This window comes from Mya arenaria, chromosome 11 (assembly GCF_026914265.1).
Source record: "Mya arenaria isolate MELC-2E11 chromosome 11, ASM2691426v1".
NCBI lineage: Eukaryota > Metazoa > Mollusca > Bivalvia > Myida > Myidae > Mya > Mya arenaria.
In genome coordinates, this window is record NC_069132.1 from 14,374,682 (window position 1) to 14,402,663 (window position 27,982).

At 37.3% G+C, this 27,982-nt stretch overlaps 1 protein-coding gene across 4 annotated transcripts in view; it reads left to right on the plus strand.

Annotated features, from left to right (window-relative positions):
* The window catches only part of LOC128209239 (spectrin beta chain, non-erythrocytic 2-like), a 107,134-nt gene that overhangs the window by 69,677 nt on the left and 9,475 nt on the right, over nucleotides 1-27,982 (plus strand). For 2 of the 4 annotated variants that reach the window (XM_052913182.1, XM_052913185.1), the window contains exons 34-68: nucleotides 326-472; nucleotides 2,230-2,403; nucleotides 2,644-2,864; nucleotides 3,101-3,287; nucleotides 3,803-4,003; nucleotides 4,349-4,579; nucleotides 4,759-5,202; nucleotides 5,403-5,513; nucleotides 5,688-5,854; nucleotides 6,110-6,326; nucleotides 6,599-6,748; nucleotides 7,019-7,123; nucleotides 7,742-7,836; nucleotides 9,168-9,258; nucleotides 9,932-10,087; nucleotides 12,606-12,797; nucleotides 13,144-13,230; nucleotides 14,561-14,679; nucleotides 15,027-15,255; nucleotides 15,508-15,690; nucleotides 15,883-16,251; nucleotides 16,452-16,715; nucleotides 16,950-17,132; nucleotides 17,335-17,562; nucleotides 18,014-18,532; nucleotides 19,032-19,262; nucleotides 19,435-19,617; nucleotides 19,882-20,073; nucleotides 20,341-20,496; nucleotides 20,768-20,985; nucleotides 23,045-23,234; nucleotides 23,473-23,571; nucleotides 23,824-24,006; nucleotides 25,595-25,708; nucleotides 26,432-26,446. In XM_052913182.1, coding sequence (XP_052769142.1) covers nucleotides 326-472; nucleotides 2,230-2,403; nucleotides 2,644-2,864; nucleotides 3,101-3,287; nucleotides 3,803-4,003; nucleotides 4,349-4,579; nucleotides 4,759-5,202; nucleotides 5,403-5,513; nucleotides 5,688-5,854; nucleotides 6,110-6,326; nucleotides 6,599-6,748; nucleotides 7,019-7,123; nucleotides 7,742-7,836; nucleotides 9,168-9,258; nucleotides 9,932-10,087; nucleotides 12,606-12,797; nucleotides 13,144-13,230; nucleotides 14,561-14,679; nucleotides 15,027-15,255; nucleotides 15,508-15,690; nucleotides 15,883-16,251; nucleotides 16,452-16,715; nucleotides 16,950-17,132; nucleotides 17,335-17,562; nucleotides 18,014-18,532; nucleotides 19,032-19,262; nucleotides 19,435-19,617; nucleotides 19,882-20,073; nucleotides 20,341-20,496; nucleotides 20,768-20,985; nucleotides 23,045-23,234; nucleotides 23,473-23,571; nucleotides 23,824-24,006; nucleotides 25,595-25,708; nucleotides 26,432-26,446 — 6,651 coding nt within the window. The remainder of the gene's footprint in view (nucleotides 1-325; nucleotides 473-2,229; nucleotides 2,404-2,643; nucleotides 2,865-3,100; nucleotides 3,288-3,802; nucleotides 4,004-4,348; nucleotides 4,580-4,758; nucleotides 5,203-5,402; nucleotides 5,514-5,687; nucleotides 5,855-6,109; nucleotides 6,327-6,598; nucleotides 6,749-7,018; nucleotides 7,124-7,741; nucleotides 7,837-9,167; nucleotides 9,259-9,931; nucleotides 10,088-12,605; nucleotides 12,798-13,143; nucleotides 13,231-14,560; nucleotides 14,680-15,026; nucleotides 15,256-15,507; nucleotides 15,691-15,882; nucleotides 16,252-16,451; nucleotides 16,716-16,949; nucleotides 17,133-17,334; nucleotides 17,563-18,013; nucleotides 18,533-19,031; nucleotides 19,263-19,434; nucleotides 19,618-19,881; nucleotides 20,074-20,340; nucleotides 20,497-20,767; nucleotides 20,986-23,044; nucleotides 23,235-23,472; nucleotides 23,572-23,823; nucleotides 24,007-25,594; nucleotides 25,709-26,431; nucleotides 26,447-27,982) is intronic. The other 2 variants (XM_052913183.1, XM_052913184.1) reach the window with 1 other exon arrangement.

Sequence of the window (27,982 nt, forward strand, 5' to 3'; positions counted from 1 at the left end):
ATAGGATTTAAAAAAAAATTCCATATAGGTTCATCATGATGAGATGGTGTGTTACGCACAAGACCCAGGTCTGTCCCTCTAAGGTCAAGGTTACGCTTAGAGGTTAAAGGTTGAAATGATCCTTGTCTGGGATGCATGATACAATTTACAAAAAACTTGTTTTTCATTGCTAACAGTTTTATTGGTAGTGTTAGTTGTAATTATCCAAGTAATATTCTATTTCAGCATTCTGTACATGTGTATCTGTTTTACTGAAAACGCATTGTTTAACTTGAACCTATATGTCTCATTCTCATGCACAAAATGTAAATTTCTTGTCCCTCAGTTGTCCCAGTGGATGAAGGAGAAATACAAGACGGCGACAGACGAGTCATACCGCGATCTTGCAAACCTCAAGGAAAAGCTAAAGAAACACGAGGCCTTCGAACTCGAACTCAAGGCCAACAACTTACGGCTCAACAACCTGAACAAGGTGAGTGAACCAAACCAGTGGACAACATGGCTTTTAAATTGGGAAAAACGGTCAAAAATCATTATCCTTGATTAATATGGTCAGTGCCTTGATAGTTTCAGATTAATTTTGTTGTATTGTTACATGAATATGTAGTTTATATTCAGTACTTCATTGTTTAATGATCAAGTTCCAATGAAGGTGACATGGATTCATTGAAGTAAATTATGGTTTCCCCCTGTTATATATTCAGGAATTTTTTAGAATGTTCTTGAATTCAGAATTAGGTTGTACGGGTGGGCAGCTGTTAACAATTCTGCCTGAAAGTCAACATTTTTTATCCAGTTGTTATGAAACTTTGTAAAAATACTAATGTCTACATGTTTTCTTGAAAATTTGTGAATATGAGTCACCTCAGGTCAAAAACTAGGTATCTAGGTCAAATTTGAGGAAATATTTCCCCATGTCATAAATTCTTTTTTTTCATGAAACTTTTAAAGTTTTTTTTCTGCAGGAATATTCTAGTCACATTGAAGTATAATAGAATTTTAGCAAAAAATACAGCTTTTCTTGTAGGTATTTAATATAAATTCTCAAATATTCATGACATTTAGTTAGTTTACATACATATAGGCACACATGCTTTCACATTGGCACACCGACCATTGACCATTTAGCACCACAGTCTATGATTGCCTCATTGCTGTTGCTGCACTGGCGTCTTGTTTACATTTGTTTAACAAAAGTAAATGTGAATAATTGTACATTTTTGAATAGTAATAAAATTAAGCAAATTGCATCATCAGAAATCAAATGGGAAGAAACGTACAGTGAAATAAAGATTTGCAGTTTTGGCGCTGTTTGTAATCATGGCCACAGATGTTGTTGTTGAGCAGGTTCTAGCCTGGTTGTAAAGTACATTTAACTTATTATTATTGTAGGTGTGGCATGGTTTACTCATTTGAAAATATTCTTCTTTATATGTTTTCAGTTGGTCTGTTTTGATGTTTAGAAATTGCCTTAATTAAAGTCTCAGATGTGACTTTGATACAGTAATTTGGCTTAAATGCTTGTGACAATAAACCTAATGAAATAAGATCTGCCTACTCGTATTTCTAGTCTGTACGAGTGTAAGGTTATGCCAATGTGGGGGAAGACATGTTCAGATAAAAGTGCAATTATCAGTCTATTATATGAGTCGCATTGCACAATTTTGAGCCTACGGACATTATTGTTACAAATGAAATAATCATTAATACAAAATGCCTTTTTTTTTCTTTGTGTGTAAATTTCTGTCCAATTTTAAAAGGATTTGTGCTGGCATTCATTTTCTTGACAATTTATGGCAATAACTTAACTTCCTCCTGCATTTATAGCGTCTGTTCGAAACAGCCTGATTGTTTAAATGCTTGGAATATTGTTATGTTATTTAAGCAAGTTATTTCAATAAAATAACAGTGTGTTTGGGCTCATATGTTAAATATTTTTTGTTGCATGCATGGCCTGGCATTTGCAAAGGGATTTCTTTGTCGACGTTGTTTGCATAGGGGACACATTTCCATGTCAGATCAATGACCTGTGGTGATAAGTCTTCAATCCTTGTATACACATCTTACCACAGCTCTTGTCCAAAATAGCCCTTAAAGTGGCCCCTGCTGAAAGCCTAGAAAAATAATGGACAGATACATACAGGTAAATAATCAAAACATCAAAGTTTGCGGAATTCTAGTAATAACAAGTCTGTCTGCTATCCTTACATTATGCTCTCTTTGTTCCAGCAAGGGGAAGCCCTGATAGCCGAGGAGCACCCTGCAGAGCCAGAGATCAAGAAGACTCTCCGGGATGTTAACACACAGTGGAAAGACTTGTATGAGAAGTCAATGGACAAGGGGAATAAGCTTCGCCAGGCTTCCCAGCAACACACACTCAACAAGGCTCTGACAGATGCACAGGTACATGATCTTCATCTCCTACAATGTAGCAAATAATGTATGTCAGAGATTTATTCTTAAACTTGATTATGACATTTATGTTATACCTCCTAGCAAGCCCTGTATTATGTGGATTTAGATAGAATCCTTTGGGTAATCAGTTTAGAAGTTTAGACTTCAGAATGAATTGGAAAAGAAAGTCCATCATTTAATTTTGACATCAATTTCATTTGTTTACCAAACGTAACTGCAATGTTGTAGGATAAGCTGGATGAGATGGAGAAGTCTGTGGCCAACCCGGACGTGGGGTCTGACCTTCGTGGCGTAAAGGACCTTATGAAGAAGCACCATGGGCTGGAGAATGACCTCCTGACCTTGGACGACCAGATCAACACCATTGTGTCCCAGGGGCAGGCCATGGCAGATGCTGGCCACTTTGACAGAGCTGGAATCCTCAAGGCTGTTGACCAGTTCAATAAAAGGTGAGATGTACTTCTTAGTTGGCTTAGGTTGATAAAAGTAAGATTTTCATTACACTCACACAAAGATTACATTCCTAAAATATTTTGTCACTTGTGAAGTTATAAACACAGATGTATTTACATATTTTGTCTAAACTGAATTTCTCTAAATGTTGAGTGTTAATGTGTTATTTGTCATTAAACATGCAGAAACAAATTAAGATTTGTCTAGATGTATGTTTAAATTACCTTTGCAGGTTTGAGAGGTTGAAGCCCCAGGTAGCGGACCGGAAGACTCGACTGGTAGATTCCCTGCACTTCCACCAGCTGAGGTTCGATGTGGATGAAGAGCTGCAGTGGATCAAGGAACGCCTGCCTGCGGCCTCGGCCACAGACTTCGGGAAGTCTCTCACAGACGCCCAAAACCTTCAGAAAAAACAACAGGTAAAGAATCTAGCAGTGTCGATCCTTTGAATTTCATTATTTCTAACTTTTAATAATGAATATATTTCTCAAATATTAAAGTCTCAAATTAGCATTTAAGGCTAAATGACTAAACTTCCTTCCAAAGATCCAAAGTTGAATACAGTATGGTCTGTTTGGGTGTAATTTTTTAATGCTTCTTTTGTTGAACACACTTGTTCTTGACACATTTTATTTTCAACGTTACTTAAGCATAGCTGTAAACACAAGAGTTGAAAGAACTTCTGAAATTGGCTTTGTTTAATATCCTGAAGCTTCTTGATCATTTTTTCATATTACCTACATATATTCACGAGTGAAAATCATAACTGTTAGTCAGAATAATGAGCTGTTTGAATTTCAGCAGTCGTTTGGTGCACAAATAAAATGTTTTATGGAATTTATCCAGTGAGTTAGAATTGTTATCTTTTATCAGACAAACTCTCTCAGTGTCACAGATACTCAAGTTTTATCAATGTTTTCCCTTGTCTAAACAGAAGCTAGACCTGGAGATCCAGGGCCACCAGCCAATCATCGACAAGGTTCAAGGTCGCGGGGACAAGTTGATGGAGGAGCGTCATGTGAACGCCAAGCAGATCAAGGACAAACTGCAGGAGCTCCAGGTCTCCTGGGATGACCTTCTCAATAAGGCCAAGGTCAGGAAGAAGAACCTTGACCTCTCCGTGCAGATACAGAGGGTATGAACAAGATTTCTTAGTTTTAGGTTATCTTCATATAAAATTAACTAAAAAGCACTTTAATAATCCTTTTCTGAATGCAAAAGATATTACTACAAAAAAGGTCATGTAGTTCAAGTCAGAATTACCAACTTTTTATTGCATTTAAGCAAATATGCTTAAACATTTAATATAATGAAGCCTATTTAGCCTACGGGTTTCAATAAAATGCAAAAAAAACAAGAGTTTAGCCTAAAGTTCGACAGATGAAGTAGGCACTACTTTAACTGCATGGGATTTAATCAAACAGTAAGGTTGAGTTACACCAGCAGAAGTTTAAAAAGGATGTTGTATTTTTTCCATTAGTACCTGTCAGAGGTAAATGAGATAGAAAACTGGATAAATGACAAGATGGCGCTGGCTTCGTCCACCGACTATGGCAAGGATGAAAATGCCGCGGACAAACTTCTTGCGAAGAACAAGGTGTTGGAGACGGACATACAGACATACCAGGGCATTGTTAATGGGGTGGACCGTGAATGTAAACGACTCTTCAAAACTGGCTGTCAGGACCCTGGATCTCTGAAAAAAGCTCAGGTAAAGCAGCAGATCACAAAGGCTATTAAATACGTTTTTGTTGGCCAAAAATTCCAGTAGTAAAATAATTTTTGCCTAAAGCTTGCCATTGAAGTAATAAGAAGCCTTGCGAAAACTAAATGATTGGTTACTTATTTTTGCTCTTCGGACTAGAATTTATATTTATCTGTTAAATACAGGACAATTTACAAGAACACTTGAACAAACTAAAGAGATTAGCAGCAGAGCGAACAAATAACCTTGAACAGTCTAAGTGGATGCATGCCTACTTGCGGGAGTCGGGCGACTTTGAGGACTGGATAAATGAGCAGATGCAGACAGCACAGTCAGAGGAGTATGGACAAGATCATGAGCACCTGCTCATCCTCCGGAACAAGTTTGATGATTTCAAGCGACAGGTGGACTCTAACCAGGAGCGGTTCAGCCGTTGTGAGCGGATGTCTAAGTGGCTGCTGGAGGATCGGGGGCCGTATGCGAGCCAGGTGCTAGAGAGACAGGACCAGCTCGGACAAGCCTGGAACCAGCTGTGTGAAGCCATAGAGGCCCGCGATCAGAAACTGTTCGGGGCTGGTGAGATTCATAGATTCAACAGGGACGTCGAGGATGCCCTCACAAGAATACAGGTTGAATAACATGATTAACATGTGCATATAAATTTATACAAATCTGCAGATCGTTCTTTGTTTTGAATAGACACCATTGTTTTTGGTATAAAATATTTCATTGTCTAATGTTTGGCTTTATGTATAAACAATTTTTACAGATTTTGAACTTTTCAATGTTAAGACCATGTCATTGAGAATCTCTTGTTATATTTGTACAGGAAAAATACCAGAGTATCCCAGATGACCTGGGCAGGGACATCAGTGACACACAGACCTACCTCAAGAAACATGAGGGATTTGAGAATGAGCTTATTGCCCTAGAAGCTCAGGTCTATTTTAATTCATTATCAAGGCATAACTTGTGGAATATATTTTTAAATCACTTTTATGCATCATACTACAAACTTTGGTGAAATATTGGAGCAATTTTATAAACAAATATTTTATATATTTTGTATTGAATGATAAATTTACTAACATGTATTTTCAATTTGATGTTGCAGATCCAGGTGTTGAGCGATGATTCTACTCGTCTCCAGGAGACGTACCCCGGTGAGAACGCTGAGCAGATTGAGCACTTGCAGGCCACTGTGGACGAGAACTGGGGCATCCTCAATGAGCGCGCCCATCAGAGAAAGGGTGAGCTCCAGGCGGCTGAGGACCTCCACAGGTAAACAGATTGCTATTTAACCTTTAAAAGTATAGCATCACTTTCTGGGTTCCATTTCTTGTCATGTAGATTTTTCATTTTTTCCCATAACATTGTATCAGAATTTTTTTTTTTTTTGAAAGATAATGCCTTCAAGCAATGCTGTTTAAAAGAGAATTGACTGTAAATATTTCCTTTTTTGATAGATAATATAAAACATAGAAATGAATTTCGAATATTTAAAGCTACAATGTGCATGTATACACGGTATTTCAGATTTAATTCTGATGTGCGAGACCTTTTGAGCTGGGCTAATGAGATTGAGCGCGAGATGACCTCAGAGAAACCTGTACGAGATGTAAACAGCGTTGACAGGCTACGAGCCAGGCATGAGGAACTCCGTGCTGAAATTGAGACCCGCCAGGACACCTTCAACACTGTTATCAGAACTGGCAAGAACATGGTCGAGAATGATCACTATGCCAAGGAGGAGGTGGGTACAGATAAAACAATAGTCTCATAATTATGTCAAATTTTACATTCACAGAAGATTAATGATGACATGGAAGATAATGTTCTTATTGCACTGATTATGAACAATTATTCCAACATATCTGAAAATTCTTAAAATGTCAAAAGAATATTTAAGGATTCATGTTGCCTGTCAATGGAATTGTTTATTCATGTATGTTGAGCTTTGGTTATTTGGGAAAAAAAAACCCAGAAAAAATAGTTAAGTCCTACTGCTGTTTATTTTTTTTACAGATTTCGGAAAAGGTATCTAATGTGGAGGAGGTTCAAGATCGCCTGAACAAGACCTGGGAGGACCGGCGGGAAGTCCACGATCAGCTGTATGACTTCCACATCTTCCTGCGTGATGCTCAACAACTCGACAATACATTTTCTTCACAGGAGGTGGGTGTGGTAAAATAAGAAGTTTATAATATTGTTTTAGGATCTTGCCAGCCTTAAAAATATATAATATTTCAAATGTAAATGACCTGGCTGCTTCTTTGAAAAAAAAAAATTGTATAATATTTTGTCTTTTCTATGATACACAAAAATGAACAAATTAAGGTACCAAAGACTGTCCAATTTTTCTTGTGTTTCGGTTTAAATTAAAAAAAGAACAAGAAAACACAAAAAGATTCTTTTTTATTCTAACCAATATCTCTTACTTACCAGGCATACTTGGGAAGTACAGATTTTGGGTCGACGGAGGACCAGGTGGAAGCCCTGATCAGGAAACACGAGGCCTTTGATAATGTGCTCGCCGTACAGGAGGAGAAGGTGGGTGGTGGCCATTGGGTTTTATTATTTCTGACTTTCTTTATAAGACAGCTTATAATTGTTATGAATTGCAATTTAATGATCAGGCCCCAGTTTCTCAAATATCAATGGTCTCGTATAACAGGATCAAACAAACTCACTATTTTTGCATTGGTATAAATCATGTAATTTTAACTTTTAAAAGAGTTTTGAGACTTTTAAATGACATTGTTCGAAAGATTATCATGATAAACTATGTCCTTATTTAAAATATCAAGTTTAAGCAAGTCATTTAGCTAAACAATATATGATACTAAAACTTGTGTTGCTCAATATTTCAATAAATTGGGGCATTAACATGTTAATTTGTTGTAGTAAGTTTCTTATATGAAGAATGCTAAACACATGAATGAGTACATGATTGTGTTTCATATGAGAATGTGTATATATTGCCAGGATAGTAGGGCTCACTTATACCATGAGTAAGTCGCATATAAGCAAGTTGGTAGGGCATTATCATAAGCATTTATCTCTTTTAAATTCCCTTGTATGATTAAATTATCATGATGTGTGTAAAGTCAGATTGTTTGTGATATATACTTGAATGCAAATTGTATATACATGCATCTTGTATTAAAGCTGGAAGCAGTGAAGGAGCATGGCCAACAGCTGATGGCGGCCAAACATTTTGAGGCCCCAAAAGTTGAACAGACCCTTAACAATGTGGTAACAAGGTTAGTAGGTCAAATTTGCATACTTTGCCAGGCTTGTAGGTCAGATTGTGCTTATATTGCCAGGTCAGTAGGTCAGATGGTATGTTTTATCATTGGTTATGTTTTTAAGTTGATGAGATTAAGCCAATTATGTGTTAATCTATAATTAAGTTTTCTTACCATCAGTAACTCGGGTACAAAATCATATGTAAATATGCCATTGTTTCAGGAAGCATTTAACTAGACAAAGTATATTTCAAATGCTTTAAATGTTCTTATTATACCCCCACATACGAAGTTTGAGGGGGTATATAGGAGTGAGCTTGTCGGTCGGTCGGTCAGTCTGTCTGTCGGTCGGTCGGTCTGTCGGTTTTCATGGTTTCCGGACGATAACTCATGAAAGGCTAGACATATTTGAAAAATATTTGGTACACAGGTGTAACATCAGAAGATACAGGCCAAGTTCGATATTGGGGCTGGTGGGGCCAAGGTCAAAGTCACTGTTACTAAAAATAGAAAAACGGTTTCCAGACGATAACTCATGAAAGGCTAGACAGATTTGAACAATTTTTGGTACACAGGTGTAACATCAGAAGATACAGGCCAAGTTCGATATTGGGGCTGGTGGGGGCAAGGTCAAGGTCACTGTTATTAAAAATAGAAAAACGGTTTCCGGACGATAACTCATGAAAGGCTAGACAGATTTGAAAAGATTTTGGTACACAGGTGTAACATCAGAAGATACAGGTCAAGTTCGATATTGGGGCTGGTGGGGCCAAGGTCAAGGTCACTGTTACTAAAAATAGAAAAACGGTTTCCGGATGATAACTCATAAAAGGCTAGACAGATTTGAACAATTTTTGGTACACAGGTGTAACATCAGAAAATACAGTTTGGTACACAGGTGTAACATCAGAAGATATAGGTCAAGTTCGATATTGGGGCTTGTGGGGCTATGGTAAAGGTCACTGTTACTAAAAATAGAAAAACGGTTTCCGGACGACAACTCATGAAAGGTTTGACAGATTTGAAGAATTTTTGGTACACAGGTGTAACATCAGAAGATACAGGTCAAGTTCCATATTGGGGCTGGTGGGGCCAAAGTCAAGGTCACTGTTACTATAAATAGAAAAACGGTTAAACCTTGGAGTTATGGCCTCTTTTCAAAGGAATGTTTGCCATTCCTGTGTCCAGGCGGCATTTGGGGGTATTCATCACTCCTGTGACAGCTCTAGTTGCATCAGTAGCCTTTGTTTTCACTATTAAAAATAATCAATGATAAAAAAAGTGTTTTGATAGACTCTTAATCACTCAAAGTACTTGCCATGTAACAAGAACATTCTCCCCTGTAGACACGATCAGGTGAAAGACCAGAGTGGCCAGAGAAAGCAGAACCTGGCTGACTCCCTGCTTTACGCTCAGTTCAACAGAGATGTTGTTGAGGTATACACTTGTACATGTGTTGAGTATGTTAGTCAGTTATTGTACATATAAACTTAAGTAAGCGATTTTAAAGTAACATTGTAAGCCAGTTTATATTGCATCTTCAGTGAGCTTTTACATTGCTGAACTTAACTGATTGCCTGAATGTGAAAATGAAACCTTGACATTTCTTAATTGAGAAATGAAGTAGGCCAACCTTAAGTGCACTGTCTAGAAGAATAGGCACTTTCATCTAATAACTATTCAAAGGTTGTAAAAGATCATTTTATTTTCGTAATAAACATCAACTTCATTTGTTTGAAACAGGATACTAATTGGTACAACAATATTTGTAACTGAACACAATATTTATGTAATATCTTGATTTTTCTAGTCAATAAAAGCACGATTACATCCAATTTTCTTTTTCATATTTCAGATTTATTGTCAATTTAATGTCATAACTAGAAAAATGACTTTGATATTATTTCTTTTCCTTGGTGCCCATGATTTGCAATATTCACATTCACAAACTCTTGTTGCTATGACATTGTGTGTGCTGTTGTGATTCTTCAGCACTCTGGCAACCAGATATGAATAACTTACGATGGCTCAACATTTTCATAATCCAGTACACAATGCAAATGTTAATACAATGTAATAGAACATCACAAGTAACCCAACTCTTCTGCAGGCTGAGGGCTGGATCGATGACAAGCTCAAGGTCGCATGCGAGGACAACTTCAAGGAGGTGTCCGACTTGCAGGGCAAGATGAAGAAACTACAGAAGCACCAGGCATTCGAGGCCGAGATTGTGGCCAACACTGACCGCATTGACAAGATCAAACAGGTAGTGATTGGAGTGGGAGGTGGTGAAGGTTTTGTGTGTGGGGGTGTGGAATCATATATACATGTACATGTTGGTGTGAAATACTTAAACATGCCGAGGAAGTCTTGTGCATTGTTGTATTTGATTTAAGTGTTAATAATGTCCTCTTCTGAAAAAATCAATAGTTTCTCTGAAAAAGGACACTCAGTCTTTGTTTCCATTTTGTACTTCTTTATTTCATTTGCATGAATGGTGAATAAAGATTAATCAAGTCTCCTAATTTATTACTAATTCTATTTCTACATTAATTTCAAATGATTGTGTCAGCCGTGTGTGAAACTAGTTGAAATAGTGCCTTTTATTTAATCAATTGCATGAAATTTGTTTGTTGTATTATTTTAAAGAGTTTAATGTAATGATTGAAATTCATTTGGACCTCTAGATTCTCCTGAGTCTGAAATGACATAACTGCATGCCGATAGTCAAATATATTGATGGTAGCTTGTAGGGTTGACCAGTTTGGTTCCAAGATGTTAAAACTATTGTTATATAAAAAATACATCTCAGCAGTAAGAAATTAGTAGAGTTTAACCATCAAGTTGTTGTACATGTATCAGGCAGCAGCAGAGTTGCGGGCACGCAAGCCGAGAGTAAGTGTATTTCTGGGGTAGCCCTGTTGTCTGAACAGTCTGTAGGTCTAGTCTTCCATTAGCATTACAGTCCATACAGTCTTATCAAACAGACACACATAGTAAAATCATTATGGCTTCCGCTGATGTTTGGTGAATACAGCTGTTATATAGATCACATGCAGCTAGTATTGTGGTGATGCATTGATGTAGGTCTTCTTGCCATTTGATTTCAATAATTGACCAAATCGATAGCTGTTTTGAGGAACTATTAAATTATTTTTGTTTGGAACATACTCATTCACTGAAAACGATGAAAAGGAATGATTTCAGTTATACATGGTCTAACTTAAATACAAAAAAAGCATTTGGTTGCATGATTTATGCCACATGTAGTTTTTAATGAAACTAATTTCAAACAATAGTCACCGTTTGATAAGGCTAAACACATTTTCAACTACCAAAAATTGTCAATATAATAAATGCCATTCCAACATATAACAGACTTCATTAAAGCCCTTTTACCCTTCCACACTCATCCCTGAATTTGTTTAATGCAACATGCAAAATAATTCCCCATGTTTTACATGTTTTCCGTAACCTGTATTCATCACATATATTTATATATATGTACATATACCCATGGTATCATTTTACTGTTTGTCAATTTTTATAATGATTTAGGAATTTGCAGTTTATCTTATAAGTATCTTATTTTATGATAAGAAATAATTGATAGAATGGAAAAATATACAACATTAATAATAGTATACTAATGCCATTAACCATGCTGTCCAAACCATGGTTACCTCTGGTTTGCATGGTTACCTCTGGTTTGCATGGTTACCCCTGGTTTGCCATAAGCTTGTCTGTATTTAGAAGAAAGAAAAAATTGTAAAGTATTAAAATGAGTTATGCCTCTCTGTGGATGAGCGGTGGCATCTAAGTGTGCTGCTGCTGGTTATGCTTTTGATGAAATAAGTGTTTAGCTTGCAAACATCATGCGCATTTGAAAAAAATCCAAACTCGTTCTGAGCTGAAGACTTTGGTGAATTGACTTTGATTTCTCTCTAGAATAATTAAACAACTCTTAGAATATGACATAGCTGATCTATTGCTCTGAAGTGGTTTGGATCTGTAGAAAGTAGAGGAGGAAATGATAGAAGAACTTCACCAGACTTTGTTTATGTGTCTGTTGATTTATTTGACATAAATTGTGTAGCATGACATTAAGCAGAGATTTCTCAAGCATTATCTTTATCATTCCAGATTCTTGTCATTTTAATGGCTCTGCATAATGTAATTACTTGTGATTTTTGTCAAAATGGTCAATGATTAATTTCAAGATACTTTTATATTTTTATTAATAGTTTGCAACACCAATATAACTTTTGTTTAGATATTTTTTATCTAAACATGTTTTAATGAATCTGTTAGAAGTTAAAATCCATTAAATAGTACTTAGTACAGAAATGTAGGAACATGTAATTTGTGTCTTTCTGCATGCAGACAATACTTCCCTACTGGTTAAAGATTTTAAGTAACATGTGTCTGGTTGTCTGGTGAGCGCACTCACTTTTTACCTAGGCGACCCAGGTTTGATTCCCTGCCTGGGCACATGTGAGTTTGGTTTATTGTCACCAAGGCGGACATGTTTTTTTTTGCTGAGTTCTCCGTTTTCTCCAACAACCCAAACTCTCACGTAACATCATGTCAACTTGTTTCACAATCATTGTAAAATAAATAAGTTTAAACATAAGTAACATGTGAATGATATTTTAATGACAAAATCTTCTTCTCGTAGCACAGTAGCCACCCCAGATCAATACTAACATTGAGTTTTCAGGCTTACTTTCCTTTGTTTATACCCCAACTGTCCTCCCAAGATTTACCTCCCATGTATATTGCAGCTTGGTGAGAACCTCGTACAGAAGCGTCACATGGCATCAGATGACATCCGCCAGGTGGTCAAGCGGCTCATGGGCAAGTGGAAAGAGCTGCTCCAGGCCTCCGAGGACCGTGGTAAGGGCCTTGGCGAGGTCAAGGACATTCTAGAGTTTAACGAACAAGTGGACAAGGTCCAGGACTGGATCAGAGAAAAGGTAGAAAATTGTGGTTGATTTGCATAGTCTTAAGTAATTGTCTCTACACTTGGATATATGGGTGTTGTTAACAGTTTTACATTTTTTCCTTGTCATATATATACCGGGACAACAATTTCTATGAGATTGTCGAGAAACTCATTTAGAATATTTCTTAGCATAATATTTAGCTACCAGCTAGTGTATATGGGTCATTTTTAAGGTCAAAATCTAGGTTGGACCAGGGTGAATATGGGTCAGCAGTATTTATTTTTTTCTATGTAAACATACATCCTGCTGCAAAATGACCTTTGTTAAAACGAGAAATCTTGCTTTAATGCGGTTTCTTTTTTGTTCTATCTTGCAGGAGGCGTTGATCCATGCAGGAGATCTGGGTCGGGACTATGAACACTGTATCGAGTTGCAGAAGAAGGCCAACGATCACGAGTCCGCTGTATGTATTAATCATGTCATTGTTACATAGAATATGATATATGGCCGTGTGCACACTCAGCCAATTTTAGTTAACCTAGGATCAAATTTGAATAGTTAATGGCAAACATGTGATAGCTTTAATCCAATAGGTCGCTTGTCCTAGCATTGAATCAGTTGGGCACACAGCCATCAGAGTTACTATATTGCATTTCCTCAATGACGACATTTTCATTTAAACTGGTTTCAGGCAAACAAAGTATAAATGTACTAACTAAACACACAAATATTTGCATATTCATGTTTCATAATGATATACCATGATTGTATAACTGGTAATCCTGACATTGTCAATGTCTAACATTGTTTAATGTACCAAACATAATTATGTATCCTTGATTTATATTGCGCCCATAGCATATGGTGAGTTATTCCATGTCCCTATCACTCTCCTCAAGTATATATCAGAGCTGTGACCTTCACAATATTTCCCTATTCTGCTCTATTCATGTTCCAGTTGATCAATTAATCATTTACTTTATCACTTATGTTGAGTTTTTCTTCTCATTCATTTTGTTAAAAAATAAAGAAAAAAAACACTAATTTTGTAGAAACCAAATTATTTAATATAACAAGACTCAAGTATACAATTATAATGCTTTAATACTTTCTGCTTTATTTGAATTGTGTCATATACAAATTATGTGGTATATTTGTTATATTATTTTGTGTGCAAGAAAAACAATGGCCTGTTTTTATAAAACATCTCATTAAAGTCATTATACAAGTGTTACACACTACTCTGTTCTACACTTTTGACAGTCATTTATTTATATCTAATTAAAACAAGACAAATAAAGACTTTGAACATCATTTCAAAAGATATTTCAAAATTTGTTGATCTACATATATGCTTTGAATACTTTGAATAAATTCCTTTTACTGAAGCTTTCAAAGTAAAAACAAGTGTTTATGTAAAAGTGCAAATGGCACAGGTGTTTTCATCCAAATGAATTATAATTTAACCTTTCAATTTTATTCATTATGTTGTTTTTTTGTTGTTGAAGGATTTGGTATGTTGGTTATATATTTCTTTATACATGTTTTTGCCAGGAATGTGCGTGTATGTTTAAATTAGTCATTAGTGGATAGCTCATGTTATTGTATAGATACATGTAATGTTTTAACTCATTCGCTTATGAAGTTCCATAAATATTGATTATCATAGATAACCTCAAATTAAACATTTTTATAACTGTTTGATCATTCTAAGTCTTTGTCTTCCTTTTTAACAAATGTACATCTATATGGTTATAACATTTTTTTCAAACCTAGACCTATTCATGCTGCAGGGTATCACAGTGGATGAGAAGCGTATCGCAGCCATCAACGCCCTTGCTGTCAAACTCATCAAGCAGGGACGGACAGACACCAGCGCTGTCGAGGAGAAAAGAGACAGCATGAACAAGAAGTAGGGCTTATCAGTAGATTCAGATTGAGCGAAAATCTTGTTAAAAAAAGTGTAGGCCAAAGGGTAATTTTGGGGACTTTAACATACATTATTCAAGTATTCATCATATTTGACGTGAATCAAATGTGTATTATTATCACACTTTTTCATGAAATAATCCATTACACAAATACAATTTTTGTTTGATTTGAATAACAATCAGGAGAAGAAAGGATTAGCATTAACCTTTGTGATCAATAAGTGACTACATATTTGCACTCATATGCTGATGGTATGAAACAAACTATAGAAACATTAAGTTAAATGCATATTGGGAAATTGCTGATTATGTGAGATGAACGTTGTAGGTGGCGAGACTTGCAGGGAGCTCTTGACACGTACAAACAAAACCTGGCAGCTGCACTAGAGGTACACTCATTCAACCGTGATGTTGATGACATTGATGACCGCATCAATGAGAAGTCTGTTCTGCTTTCGTCAGACGAGTTAGGGAAAGACCTAGAGGCTGTAGAGGCCCTACAGAGACAACAGGAAGCCATCGAAAGAGACATGACTGCCCTCCAGAACCAGCTAGAGGTATGTTGCAATTTGGGTTCATCAAGGATGAGAATGTTTTGAAACAGAGCTTATAATATATCTGTTTACAATTTCTTTCTAATGAGTTACTCTTTTTAGGATTTTTCTTTTGAGAAATATAACTCATTTCAATGGTTACGAAATAAAGTTAGTCAATAGAGAATCGCAAAAGATTGTGAAATTACTCATTAGCCGTTACATCATCTTTGTTATTTATGAAAAGCTGCTTATAATATCGCTTTTAATTTGCAGAAAATTGAGTCCCTGTCAAGCAAGCTATGTAAGAAGTACCCGGAGCGAGCAGGTGACATCATGGTTAAGCAGAACGAGGCTCAGGATAACTGGGAGAGACTGGAGGAGCTCGGCGATGCTCGGAAAACACGCCTCGCTGCATCGTACCAGCTCCAGAAGTTCCTCTCAGATGCACGTGAACTGGTGCGTGAACTCCTTTTTCCAAATGTATCAAGTTAGTTTAAAATATATGTACGTTGGCTGTATGTTGCCTGTAATAGCTGATAATATTTTAGGAAATGAACTGTTGTAAGGTTAGTTTCATTAGATAAATTGATGCATCCAATTTTCATGTAACACATTGGACACCTGAATTAATTTCTTATCCTTTTACAGATCTCCTGGTCAGATGACATGGTTGCCCGGATAATGTCAGGAGAGCTTGGTAAAGATGTGGCAGAGGCGGAAACACAACTCCAGTTACATGCTGAACGGAAGGCTGAAATCGATGGCCGGACCTCACACTTTGCCACGGTTAGAGACCATGGAGAAAAACTTGTCAAGGAAGATCACTATGCCAAGGAAGAGATAGAGAACATGCAAAAACAACTGGAGGGGTCGCGGAAGAACCTTGGCTCAACCTGGGAAAAACGGCAGCACCTGCTCAACCAATGCCTGGACCTGCGTACGTTCCAGGATAAGGCAGACCTTGCTGAGGCTTGGCTTGCCAGCAAGGAAGCTTTCCTCACCAATGAAGACCTTGGGGTGAGGCAATATTTGAATGGTTTACTCAGTATATGGTAATAACAACAAAGTTGTACATGAATAATTTTTTTATTTTTCTTTATTCTGAAGTGAAAAGGATGTTAAAGATTTAGTTCTCTGAATTTATATATTGTCACAGCAGAAAATCGCATGTTATAATTGTGATATGACTCATTTCTCATGTGTGGATTTCATTCCAGGACTCCCTGTATAGTGTTGAGGCCCTGCTAAAGAACCATGAGAGGTTTGAACGGCTGATGGAACAGCAGGTGGAGCCTGTGGATGACATCAAGGCCCGTGCAGCGAACCTGGAGTCCCAGCAGCACTACGCCCATGATGAAATTGCTGCCCGCAGACAGGCTGTGGAGGACAGACACACCGCCCTCCTACAGTCATCAGAGGCCCGGCGGAACAAACTTGGAGACTCTAACAACTATCAGCTCTTCCTCAGGAACATTTATGAGGTATGGTTTGACATGCTTCTTTGAATGATAACATCAGAATTAGAGCCTGTTGTTGTCTACCACTATCAATGTCAATTCAAGATAATGGATTATACAAGATTGACATTTATGAATGGGTTCCCACTGTTATGCTTGTGATATAATGATTAAAAGAACCTTCATGTAATATCTTTAAGTCAATAACATTATACTTTTGACATAAAAAACTTTTTTTACAATACCCTTGTTATACAGGTGTCAAGTTGGATCACAGAAAAGCTACAGATTGCCCTGGATGAATCATATCGAGACCCAACAAACCTGCAGGCCAAGATCCAGAAGCACCAGGCATTTGAGGCTGAGGTGATGGCCAATAGGAACCGTGTAGACGCTGTCATCACTGAAGGCCAGGAACTCGCTGATAGTGACCACTACCAGGTACTTTTTTAAACAATGCATGACTGTTATTATTCTAAATGTTGATATTGAAATATTGGAATTAGAAATCAGTATGTTGCAAATATTGATTATACAAACAAGAGATTGAAGATACAAGTTGATACGGTTGTTTCAATTTGCTTGTTTTTATTCTTGCTGAGAATCAAACTGTTTTCGTCATTTTCTTATAAACATCCTTCAGTTGGAGGACATTAAGCGTCGCATGGAGGATTTGGAGACCAACTGGGATGCCCTGCTGGCAGCAAGTGAGACAAAGCGGGACAAATTAAAGGACGCGTATGAGGCCCTGCAGTTTAACCGTATCGTAGATGACCTGCTGACCTGGATGGATGAGGTTGAGAATCAGCTTGAGTCTGAGGACCATGGCAAGGACCTTGCATCTGTCAAGAATCTACTAAAGAAACATCAGGTCAGCAATCACATAAGTATTGTTATTTTTTATTCATTATTCCAGCATGTGCAATGTGGTACCCTGCATGCACCATGTGGTTCCCTGCATGTGCCATGTGGTTCCCTGCATGAGCTGTGTGGTACCCTGCATGCACCATGTGGTTCCCTGCATGCACCATAAGGTTCCCTGCATGAGCAGTGTGGTACCCTGCATGCTCCACTAGGTACCATGCGTGCGCCAGTTTAACGAGTGTTCCAAGTTACACCACATATATAAAAAAAGTGTTTTTTACTGTATGATGGGTGCTTGAAATGCAATATACTGTAAGATATCTAAATAAATGCATAGACGCTACTATAATGTTGCACGAAGTTTCATAGACAAGTCTTCCACCTGTTAGTAATATGCAATGTTGTTCAAGGAAATGCGGCACTTGATACCTGATAAGTAAATCTTGATTTCATTCCAGCTGTTAGAGGTTGATATTCAGACACACCAGGAGAAGGTGAGTGACGTCGAGGAGGCTGCTGCTGCCTTCAAGGAGGCCAAGCACTTCATGAACAAGGACCTACAGGCACGTGCCAAGGAGGTGGCTGACCGCTACGTCTCCCTCCACGAGCCTGCTAACATCCGCAAAGACAACCTGATGGAGGCTCTCTCCATGTATCAGTTCTACCGTGATGTCGAGGATGAGCTTGCATGGATTCAAGACCGGAAACCTGTTGCTGAGTCCACAGACCTCGGCACCTCCCTTGTCAGTGTACAAAGCCTCATGAAGAAGCATCAAGCCCTTGAGGCGGAAATAGTTGCTCATGAACCTCTCATTGATCGAGTGGCTGGTGCCGCTAAGGCAATGATTAAAAGCAAACATTTTGCATCTGGTGACATTGAAAAGAGACTGGATGAGTTAAAATCAGAACTGCAACAGCTGAAAGAAGCATCGTCTGTGCGTAGGATTAAGTTGCAGGATGCTCTAGAATCTCAGAAGGTGAGATATTCTTTTTATAACCCTGATAAAATTTACTGTGCCAAAAGCATGTGTATACTACACTTTTTGGAAAAAAATAATGGACGTTCATCCTTTTTGGATTTTAGCGTACATGGTAAAAGTTAAAAGCAATCTTAATGATTTTGCTCAAAGCAATGTTGTTGTTTTTAAAGTGAGGGTTTTTATTCGGTATTTGAGAAAATCATTGACAACCTTTTACATTGATCAGGAAGTGAACTAACTGAAAAAATGTAAAATTTCTTCATTGGAATCATAAAAAAATATAGGTTCACATAGACCAAGGGCATGTTGAAAGTGTGCTAAACATAAATACTATTTTTTACCATTCTTTTATGGGCTTTTATAACTTCAACAACTTTTATGTAACGTATGGAACTTCTTTAATAGAAAAATCAGTAATTCTGCATGTAAATAATTATTTGATAAGATCAAAGGTGTAAATGTTAAACAGAGGCTTATATTTCTCTGACTGTTGCAGTTTTACACGGAGATTGCTGAAGCAGAGGTGTGGATGAAGGAGAAAGAGCCAGCACTGACGTCACCAGACCTCGGGAAAGATGAGGACAGCGTTCAGGTCCTCCAGAAACGCCTTGATGCCCTTGAACGTGACATTGACAATTTCCAGAACAACATCACAGAACTAGCCACATTGAGCAAAACACTCATAGGCAAGGGACACTTTGACTCAGAGAATATCAAGACACAACAGGTTGGTGCATTAGACTTGAGAGTCACTTTTGTGTTCTAGAAGAAATAAATATTGATTTCGTAACTCATGAAAGTTAAGTATTGCAATAGAACAGTTAAATTTACAGAAAAATTAAACATCTAAAAAGTTATATATTTTTTTCATAAAAACAGTGCTTTGACAAATTTTCCAGGCCAACATAGAGGGCAAGTATGGTGAGCTGCAGGAGATGACGGTCAAAAGACGTCGCCTGCTCATAGAGAGTATTCACATGTACGAGTTTTATCGGGAGGTGGAGGAGGTATCGGCCTGGATTACAGACATGGGAGTGATTGCAGCGTCAGAGGACTATGGACAGGACCTGGAACATGTTGAGGTACGTGGTTGAAAACCTGAGATTGAAATGTTTGAAGTAAAGGTTTTCTTAAGGTTATGATTTTAAACAGAGGATAATTTATCAATGCCAATAATGTCAGTGGTTCTTGTTTTAAATGGTCTACCTTATAACTTTTTCCATAAAACTTCATTTAAGTTTTAATTTTATTAATTTCCATGTGACTTCAGATGTTCAACTGAAGAACTGTGATGTGTTTTAAGACCAATATCACTTTGTTATATTTCAATTTATGTATGTTTGCAGATTCTGCAGCAAAAGTTTGATGACTTCAAGCATGAGCTGATGTCCAGTGAGGACCGTGTGACAAGTTTGTACACCAAGGCAACGGAGATGGTGGAGAGCGGCCATTTTGAGGCTGACCAGATTAAACAGCGGCATGGGGAGCTCGAGCAGATGTGGAACGAACTTCTGGAGGTTACGAATGCCAGACAGGAGGTAGAGATGTCATTAGTTGTGATTGAGTTGATCATCCGTAACTAAGATTATGTTTTATATATGAAAGCTATGTAACATCATAGTTATCTGTGTGCAAATTTAATGGTAAACAGTTACTTTTAAACTCACATACATCAGTATTCAAAATATATATTATTCCTGTATGCCGTAATGTAACTTCAATATGCAACAGTAGATAATAGTTATTTTGTGTCCTGTTATAAATGATAAACAATATTTAATCATTGCTGTCCTTCTTTATTCAAGGCCCTACAAGCAGCCAAGATTGTTCACATCTATGGTCGTGATGCCGATGACACACTGGAGTGGATCCAGGAGAAGGAGGGCGTGGTCTCCCGGGAGGACTACGGACATGACCTGGAGAGTGCACAGACCCTTGTCTCCAAACATGAAGTCATGGAGGTATGGGGATGAATGGCTGTATGGGTGGGATTGCAACATGATGTGTGCATTTTTGACATGGACCAAACTTCATATAATGTACTATGGCTTTTACTGTCTGAATAGAATCTGATACTTTTGTCCAACCCTGCTAATATCATGTTTCATGGGCATAAAATCAGTTTCTTTTTCAATTGCATTCATGAAGGTGCAACGTGTGATATTATATTTCAACTTTGCAACATACCGATGTGTAATGGTGTCTTTTATCACCTAATTTGACCCCTTTCAGCGTGACCTAGCAGCCATCAGTGAGCAGGTGGAGACAATAACAAAGGAAGCAGAGCGTCTGATTGGTCAGTTCCCAGATGCCCAGGAGCACATTGCCGCCAAACATGAAGAGATGGTGCAGTCCTGGAATACCCTTGTAGAGAAGGCTTCACTCCGCAAAGAGAAACTCAACCAGGCTGAACAACTCCAGCTATATTTCAATGCATATAGAGAGCTCACGTATGTGTAACTGTATTATTGCCAAGTGGTTTTATATTGATGAAGTCTAAAGTATGGATGTGTCATTGAATTTTTTTTTTGAAAATATACTTTTAAAGCTGCACTCTCACAGATTTACCATTTTTACAACTTTTTAATTTTTATGCCCCCACAAACGAAGTTTGAGGGGGTATATAGGAGTGAGCTTGTCGGTCGGTCTGTCTGTCGGTCGGTCGGTCGGTTTTCATGGTTTCCGGACGATAACTCATGAAAGGCTAGACAGATTTGAAAAATTTTTGGTACACAGGTGTAACATCAGAAGATACAGGTCAAGTTCGATATTGGGGCTGGTGGGGCCAATGTCAAGGTCACTGTTAATAAAAATAGAAAAACGGTTTCCGGACATTAACTCATGAAAGGCTTGACAGATTTGAAAATTTTTGGTACACAGGTGTAACATCAAAAGATACAGGTCAAGTTCGATATTTGGGCTGGTGGGGCCAAGGTCAAGGTCACTGTTACTAAAAATAGAAAAACGGTTTCCGGACGATAACTCATGAAAGGCTCGACAGATTTGAAATTTTTTAGGTACACAGGTGTAACATCAGAAGATACAGGTCAAGTTCGATATTGGGGCTGGTGGGGCCAAGGTCAAGGTCACTGTTACTAAAAAAAGAAAAACAGTTTCCGGACGATAACTCATGAAAGGCTAAACGGATTTGAACAATTTTTGGTACACAGGTGTAACATCAGAAGATACAGATCAAGTTCGATATTGGGGCTGGTGGGGTCAAGGTCACTGTTACTAAAAATAGAAAAATGGTTTCCGGACGATAACTACGAAAGGCTTGACAGATTTGAACATTTTTTGGTACACAGGTGTAACATCAGAAGATACAGGTCAAGTTTGATCCTTCAAAAACTAAATGAGCAAATATTTACCTTAAAAATAATTGACACTTGGAAAGATGAACAAACAAAACAAATCCAGCATGCTTCATTTGAACCAGATGCCAGTGGAATACCAGCAGAACTTAAGTATGGCATATTTGCCACAGTAGTGCTTACTACAAATATTGACCTGTCAGATGGACTTGTTAGTTCGGCTACAGGAACAGTCCCAGGATTTATTCCCAGGTGGATAAGGATGCATTCAAGCCCAAATATGTACTTGTAAAATTTGATGATGATCGTGTTGGAAGAAAAGCTCGCGAATGCTCTAGATGTCTTATTCCAGAAGAGATCAGCTAGAGCATCAGCTAGTTTTTCTTGTCAGCAGTGTAACTTCTAAATTACTCGACAGATTTAAATAAAACAATACATGCATGATAAAAGAAGATGCAGTGTGCAGTAACCTTGGAGTTATGGCCTCTTTTCAAAGGAATGGTTTGCCATTCCTGTGTCCAGGCGGCATTTGGGGGTATTCGTCACTCCTGTGACAGCTCTAGTTTGTCTTGGAACGACCCAGTTTTTGCGAAAATTCATGGAAACCAGTTATATAAGACTGCTATCGAAAAGTTAGATCGCAGATTGTTATATTTAAGTCCAAAAATTGGTGTTTTATGCTTTTTTCTTAATAACGGTTTAAGCCATAAAACATTAATTTTCGAACGGAAATATGAAAATCTGCGAACTGATCTTTTGTTAGCAATCTTATATCATTGGTTTGCAGATATTTACGCTAAAGTTTGATCTTTCCAAGACAAAAAATAAAAAAATTACAAACATGGTAAAACTTTGAGAGTGCAGATTTAAGACCAAAATTTAGTAATATTTATCATCTGTTTGCTGTCATGATAAGAAATCTTAAACGGGCGCATGTAAGGAAACTTGTTAGGAGTTGTACTGTAGAATTATAGACAATATCAGTGATGACTTCTTTATGCATTGCCACAGTGCGTATTTTAGTGAAATTATGGTGGTGGTCACAGGCTGGAGGGTTAGGAGCCACATTGTGGATATATATGTATCTGTTTTATCTTTACAGTGTGTGTTTCAGTGTGATAATGGCTGTGATTACAGGCTGGAGGGTTGGCAGCCACATTGTGGATATTACATATATTTCTGTTTCTCCTTACAGTGCCTGGATCAGTGAGATGATGGCTGTGATCACAGCACTAGAGTATCCCCGTGACCTGCAGGCAGCAGAGGCCAGCTCAGCCCGCTGGAAGGAACACAAAGCGGAGGTGGACAGTCGCAAGGACGCCATTGCTGCATTCCTACAGACGGGACAGGCCATGATCAATGACAAACACTTCCTGAGTGATGAGGTACTGTTACTGATCTTCATGAAAGAAATAAGACACAAGCCTTTTTATTGGACAGTTTATTAAGTGCCATAACTCTGAATCGGCTTTACTGAGGCCTTTCCAAGGATAAGGACAAGTACATTATTGAATACAAGCCTAGATCACAGTCAACTATACATACCATCTACATATACTGATGAATTATTGCCTATAGTATTGCATTAACATTGTGGTCTTATACTTGAACCTTTATCCACAGATCCAGAGCAAGGTAGCAGACTTGAAGGCCAACTGGCACCTGCTCCTGGCTACCCTGGAACAGACACGCATCCTCTGTGAACAGAATCTAGAGGCCCAGGTAAAGGCATAATTGTGGAAATGAATATTAAGAAAGATGTGGACCCAACTACTGTTGCTTATCCTGAGATAAATCTGTTATAACAAACTACTCCAACCTCTTTATATATGCAATTTGTTGCTTACTCAAACTTAAAATTCTTGGTAATGAAATATTTAATGTGATATCTAAACACAAGGTTACCAAGACTGGGAAGGTAACTGGTGTATAACAGTTTGACTGTGTACAATGAGTGGTTCTCTCCCTTGACAGCAACTGAAGAACGAGATGGAGCAGCTGGAGGGCTGGATGTCGGTGCGTGATGCACAGGTCACTGACCGTAACTATGGTGACACCATCACCATGGTAGAGGAGTTACTAAGACGACAGAACGACTTTGAGAAGACTGTAGAGGCACAGACAGACAAGTTTAGTGCTATCACCAGGGCAACACAGGTACAGCCTTATTACTCTGCCAGATTCTACCCTATCAAATATACATCATTCCTTAAACTGTAATGTTAGGCCACAGTTAATAAATAGTTTGTTTGGCATTTCCTTGCCCACATTTTCAAGTGATGGTAAAGAGTTTTAAGCTCGACTATTCGGAGAATAGGTGGGCTATACTACTCGTCCCAGCGTCGGCGTCCGGTTAAAGTTTTAGGGCAAGTTGGGATTTTCACTTATAAGTCCAATACCCTACATTCAATTGACTTAATACTTCACACAGTTGTTCAGGGCCATCACATGATGAGGTTAGATAACTCCATATTATTCTTTACAGAGATTATGGCCCCTGATTGACTATGGAACTTAGGTTAAAGTTTTAGGGCAGGTTGGGATATTTATTAATAACTTCTATACCCTTTGTTCAATTGACTTAATACTTCACGCAGTTGTTCAGGACCATCACCCAATGAGGTTACATAACTCCATATTATCCTAAATACAAGTTATGGCCCCTGATTGACCTAGGTAAAAGTTTTAGGGCAGGTTAAAGTTTTAGGGCAAGTTGGGATTTTCACTTAAAACTCCAATACCATTCATTCAATTGACTTAATACTTCACACAGATGTTCACAGCCATCACATAATGAGATTAGATAACTCCATATTATCTTTTATACAAATTATGGCCCCTGATTGACTATGGAACTTAGGTTAGTTTTATGGCAGGTTAGGATTATAATAACTTCTATACCCTTCATTCAATTGACTTAATACTTCACACAATTGTTCAGGACCATCACCCAATGAGGTTACATAACTCCATATCCTTAATACAAGTTATGGCCCCTGATTGACTTAGGTTAAAGTTTTAGGCAATAAAAGTTAAGGGCAAGTTGGGATTTTAATAAAAAAACTTCTATACTGTTCATTAAATGCACTTAATAAAATTCAAAATTATTTGCGACCATCTTACAACAAGAAACATAACTCCATTTTAATCTAAATACAAATTATGGCGCTTGATTTTTTTTGATTTTTTTTAAATTTCTTTTGAAAGGCATATTAGTATATTCTTAACCACATTTTCATAATGGTAAATCAAGTGATTTGATGGGCGGGCTGGTGGGAGGGCAGCATCAAAGTCACCTTATGTATCCAATAATTTTAGTAAGGTTTGACATAAAGAGACCAAACTTTGTAATATTACATCGTTATTGTATTCTAAGTCAAAGCGGCGTAGTCGAGCGCGCTGTCTTACGACGGCTCTTGTTAAGATCCCACTTCCGATCCCCATAATTTCTTAATAAAAAATAAATACATATGACCACCCAGTTCAAAGGCTAAAAAAACTTGGTGTGTAAACACCAAACAAACTATTTAATAATTAATACTGTAAATAATTATGATTCGCCAGCTGATTTCTTTTGTGAAAAATGTAGTTAAATATAAAATAAAGTTGTCTACTATGTAAGTTTAATGTTGATGGGTATATTTTTTCTCATTATCTTTTTGGTTCTTCAACATAACAGGTAGATGTTGAAATATGACTTACTTGCTGCTGGTCTTATTGACCATGACATTGTTATTTGTTACAGCTGGAGAAGGCGGTGTTGAACAAGCGGGCGGCCCAGGTGGAGGCAGATGCGGCACGCCGCGAGAAGGACCGCTTTGAGGACATGCGACGCAAGGAACAGAACCGTATCATGGAGGTACGGATCCATGGCTACTATCCTTGGCTCTTTGTTTCAGTTTTGTTCAAATTGTTTTGAGGTCTTCTGGAGGAAAAGCCAGAAATACTGGCCAGCTTCAAATGTTCATACTTATGTTGAATATATACTATATAAATGTAAGCAATGCAATATACATGTATTTGAGATTATTGTAAAAGGATATGAAGATGCTGTGCATGCCTGTTTGGTATGGGGGTATTATTATTAATGTAGAATAGAGACATGCTTGTACATGTCAACTTGAGCTTGTAAAGGTTTTGTTTTAATATTAGATATATTAATGTTATTTTCATATGTGGTTAAATGATAACTCTTGCATAGACATAACTCAGGGGTTCTAAAGTTCTGGATTGATCCTGAAATCACGATTGGAAGCTTTCGTCTTCAGTCTATTATACAGTTGTAAAACCTGCCATTGATTGGACATTTGCATTAAAAACAGTAGGAAGTTCTGTGAAATAAATAAAACTAAATGACTTTGGAAATATTTTAAAAGGGTTTTAAGCCCTTTTTCCTGGGTTTGGCCATGATTCCTTCATACTCAAACGGACCTCTGGCTGTTTTTCAGGATTGACAATTATGAGCTGTTAGAACCCCTAATAACAGCATATAATGATATTAGACTGCTTATGTTTTCAGTAGAAGATACGGGATTGAGCCTGTAGTCATACTAATGTAACTGAATGTTTTCCATTGTTTCAGTCGGCCACCCCGCCTGTATGTTACGGCATAGTTTCGCTATCTCTCTCTCTCTCTCTCTCTATCTCTGTGTGACTGTGTATTGTATTCAAGCAGAGTGGCTTTCTAGTGCAGGATCCATCACACAAACAACACCTCTTCATATGCTTCACACTGAAAACCATTCAAATACGTTGTTTTGTCACTGATATTTTGTTGAGAAAAAATCTAATTCACAATGTTTTCATTAGGTTGTTATCTATTAAAGTAGATGTTTGCCGCTCACAATTTCAAACGCATGTAAAGGAACAGTTGTGAAGCATATGCTAATTTATAATTCAAGGCAACCATCCAGACTGCAGATTTTGCCCAACATGTTTACATTTGATTTAAAGATTCATTTAGGACAAGTTAGGGAAGAGTTAAACAAAAATATAAGACTTAAGCCACATGTCTAAAGTAAATTTAAGAACTAAATGATAGTTGATAAACACCTTGGACCATCAAGTTCTGGAGGAAATGAATAAAAATATTCTTCAATATATTTGCTATAACATTTCCAATTTCCTGTGTCTTCATTTTGTGATTACTCATCTTGAGTTTTTTTTAGAGCTCTCTGTACCATTTCTGCAGTTGATTCATAGATAATGAGATGAGTGTGGTGCAGCCTGATGTCTCTAAATCATGCAAAATGAATGTCTCTAATATTAAAATAAAGTCTCCTGGCAGAAGTCTGCATGTCTGGGTTGGTTACTAATATGAAAAACTTGCTGAAAACTGTTGTGTATGCAAAATGAGACATTCTTAACAGCTTATTTTTTACCTTGTTGATAAAATATGATGATAATAAATATGCAGAGCTACAGATTCTGGTCATAATTGGCGTTAACACAGTTTGAATTGTGGTAAATTTGGATATGAAATAAAACATATCAGTTCGAATCAGATTGTTATAAGGTCATACTGGTACTACAATTATTTAAGGAACATTTCACGAAAAACCGTTTTGACCAAATTAATAGTGGCTGCTAAACTGGTGTAGAATCACTTAAAATTCAGTAAATGCAACCTGTTTTTATTTCCCTTGGCAAACATTTAAATTTATAATGCAAAGGGAAGTATGTGTTGTCCACTGTTTTAATCAATTGAGTTCTAGACTTTCATGTATGTTAAATGCATGTTTGCACTTCAATGTGCCAGTAGACTTAAACAATTGTCGTGCTGTTTTATTGAATGAAACCAAGGTGTACATTACACTTGACACAATTACATGTGGGCCTATAATACACTTTAAGTAAGATGTTATCTGTAGCCCTGTTTGTATCATTTATGCATGTTAATCACTTCAGCACTAATTCAGTAATTGGTTTACAGTTTAATCTGAATTCATAACTCTTTTATAAATGAACGATTCTCTTTACTGTTGTCCTGTAGGAGCTGTATTAATTAGCTAACTTGAATTCTTAAATAACCAACAGTTACTGCTTTATTGAGAGGTTTTAATGCTAATTAATAACTAGCAAAGTTATTGGGATTCAGTTATTGATATAGTTACTACTAATTGAAAAAGTGTTA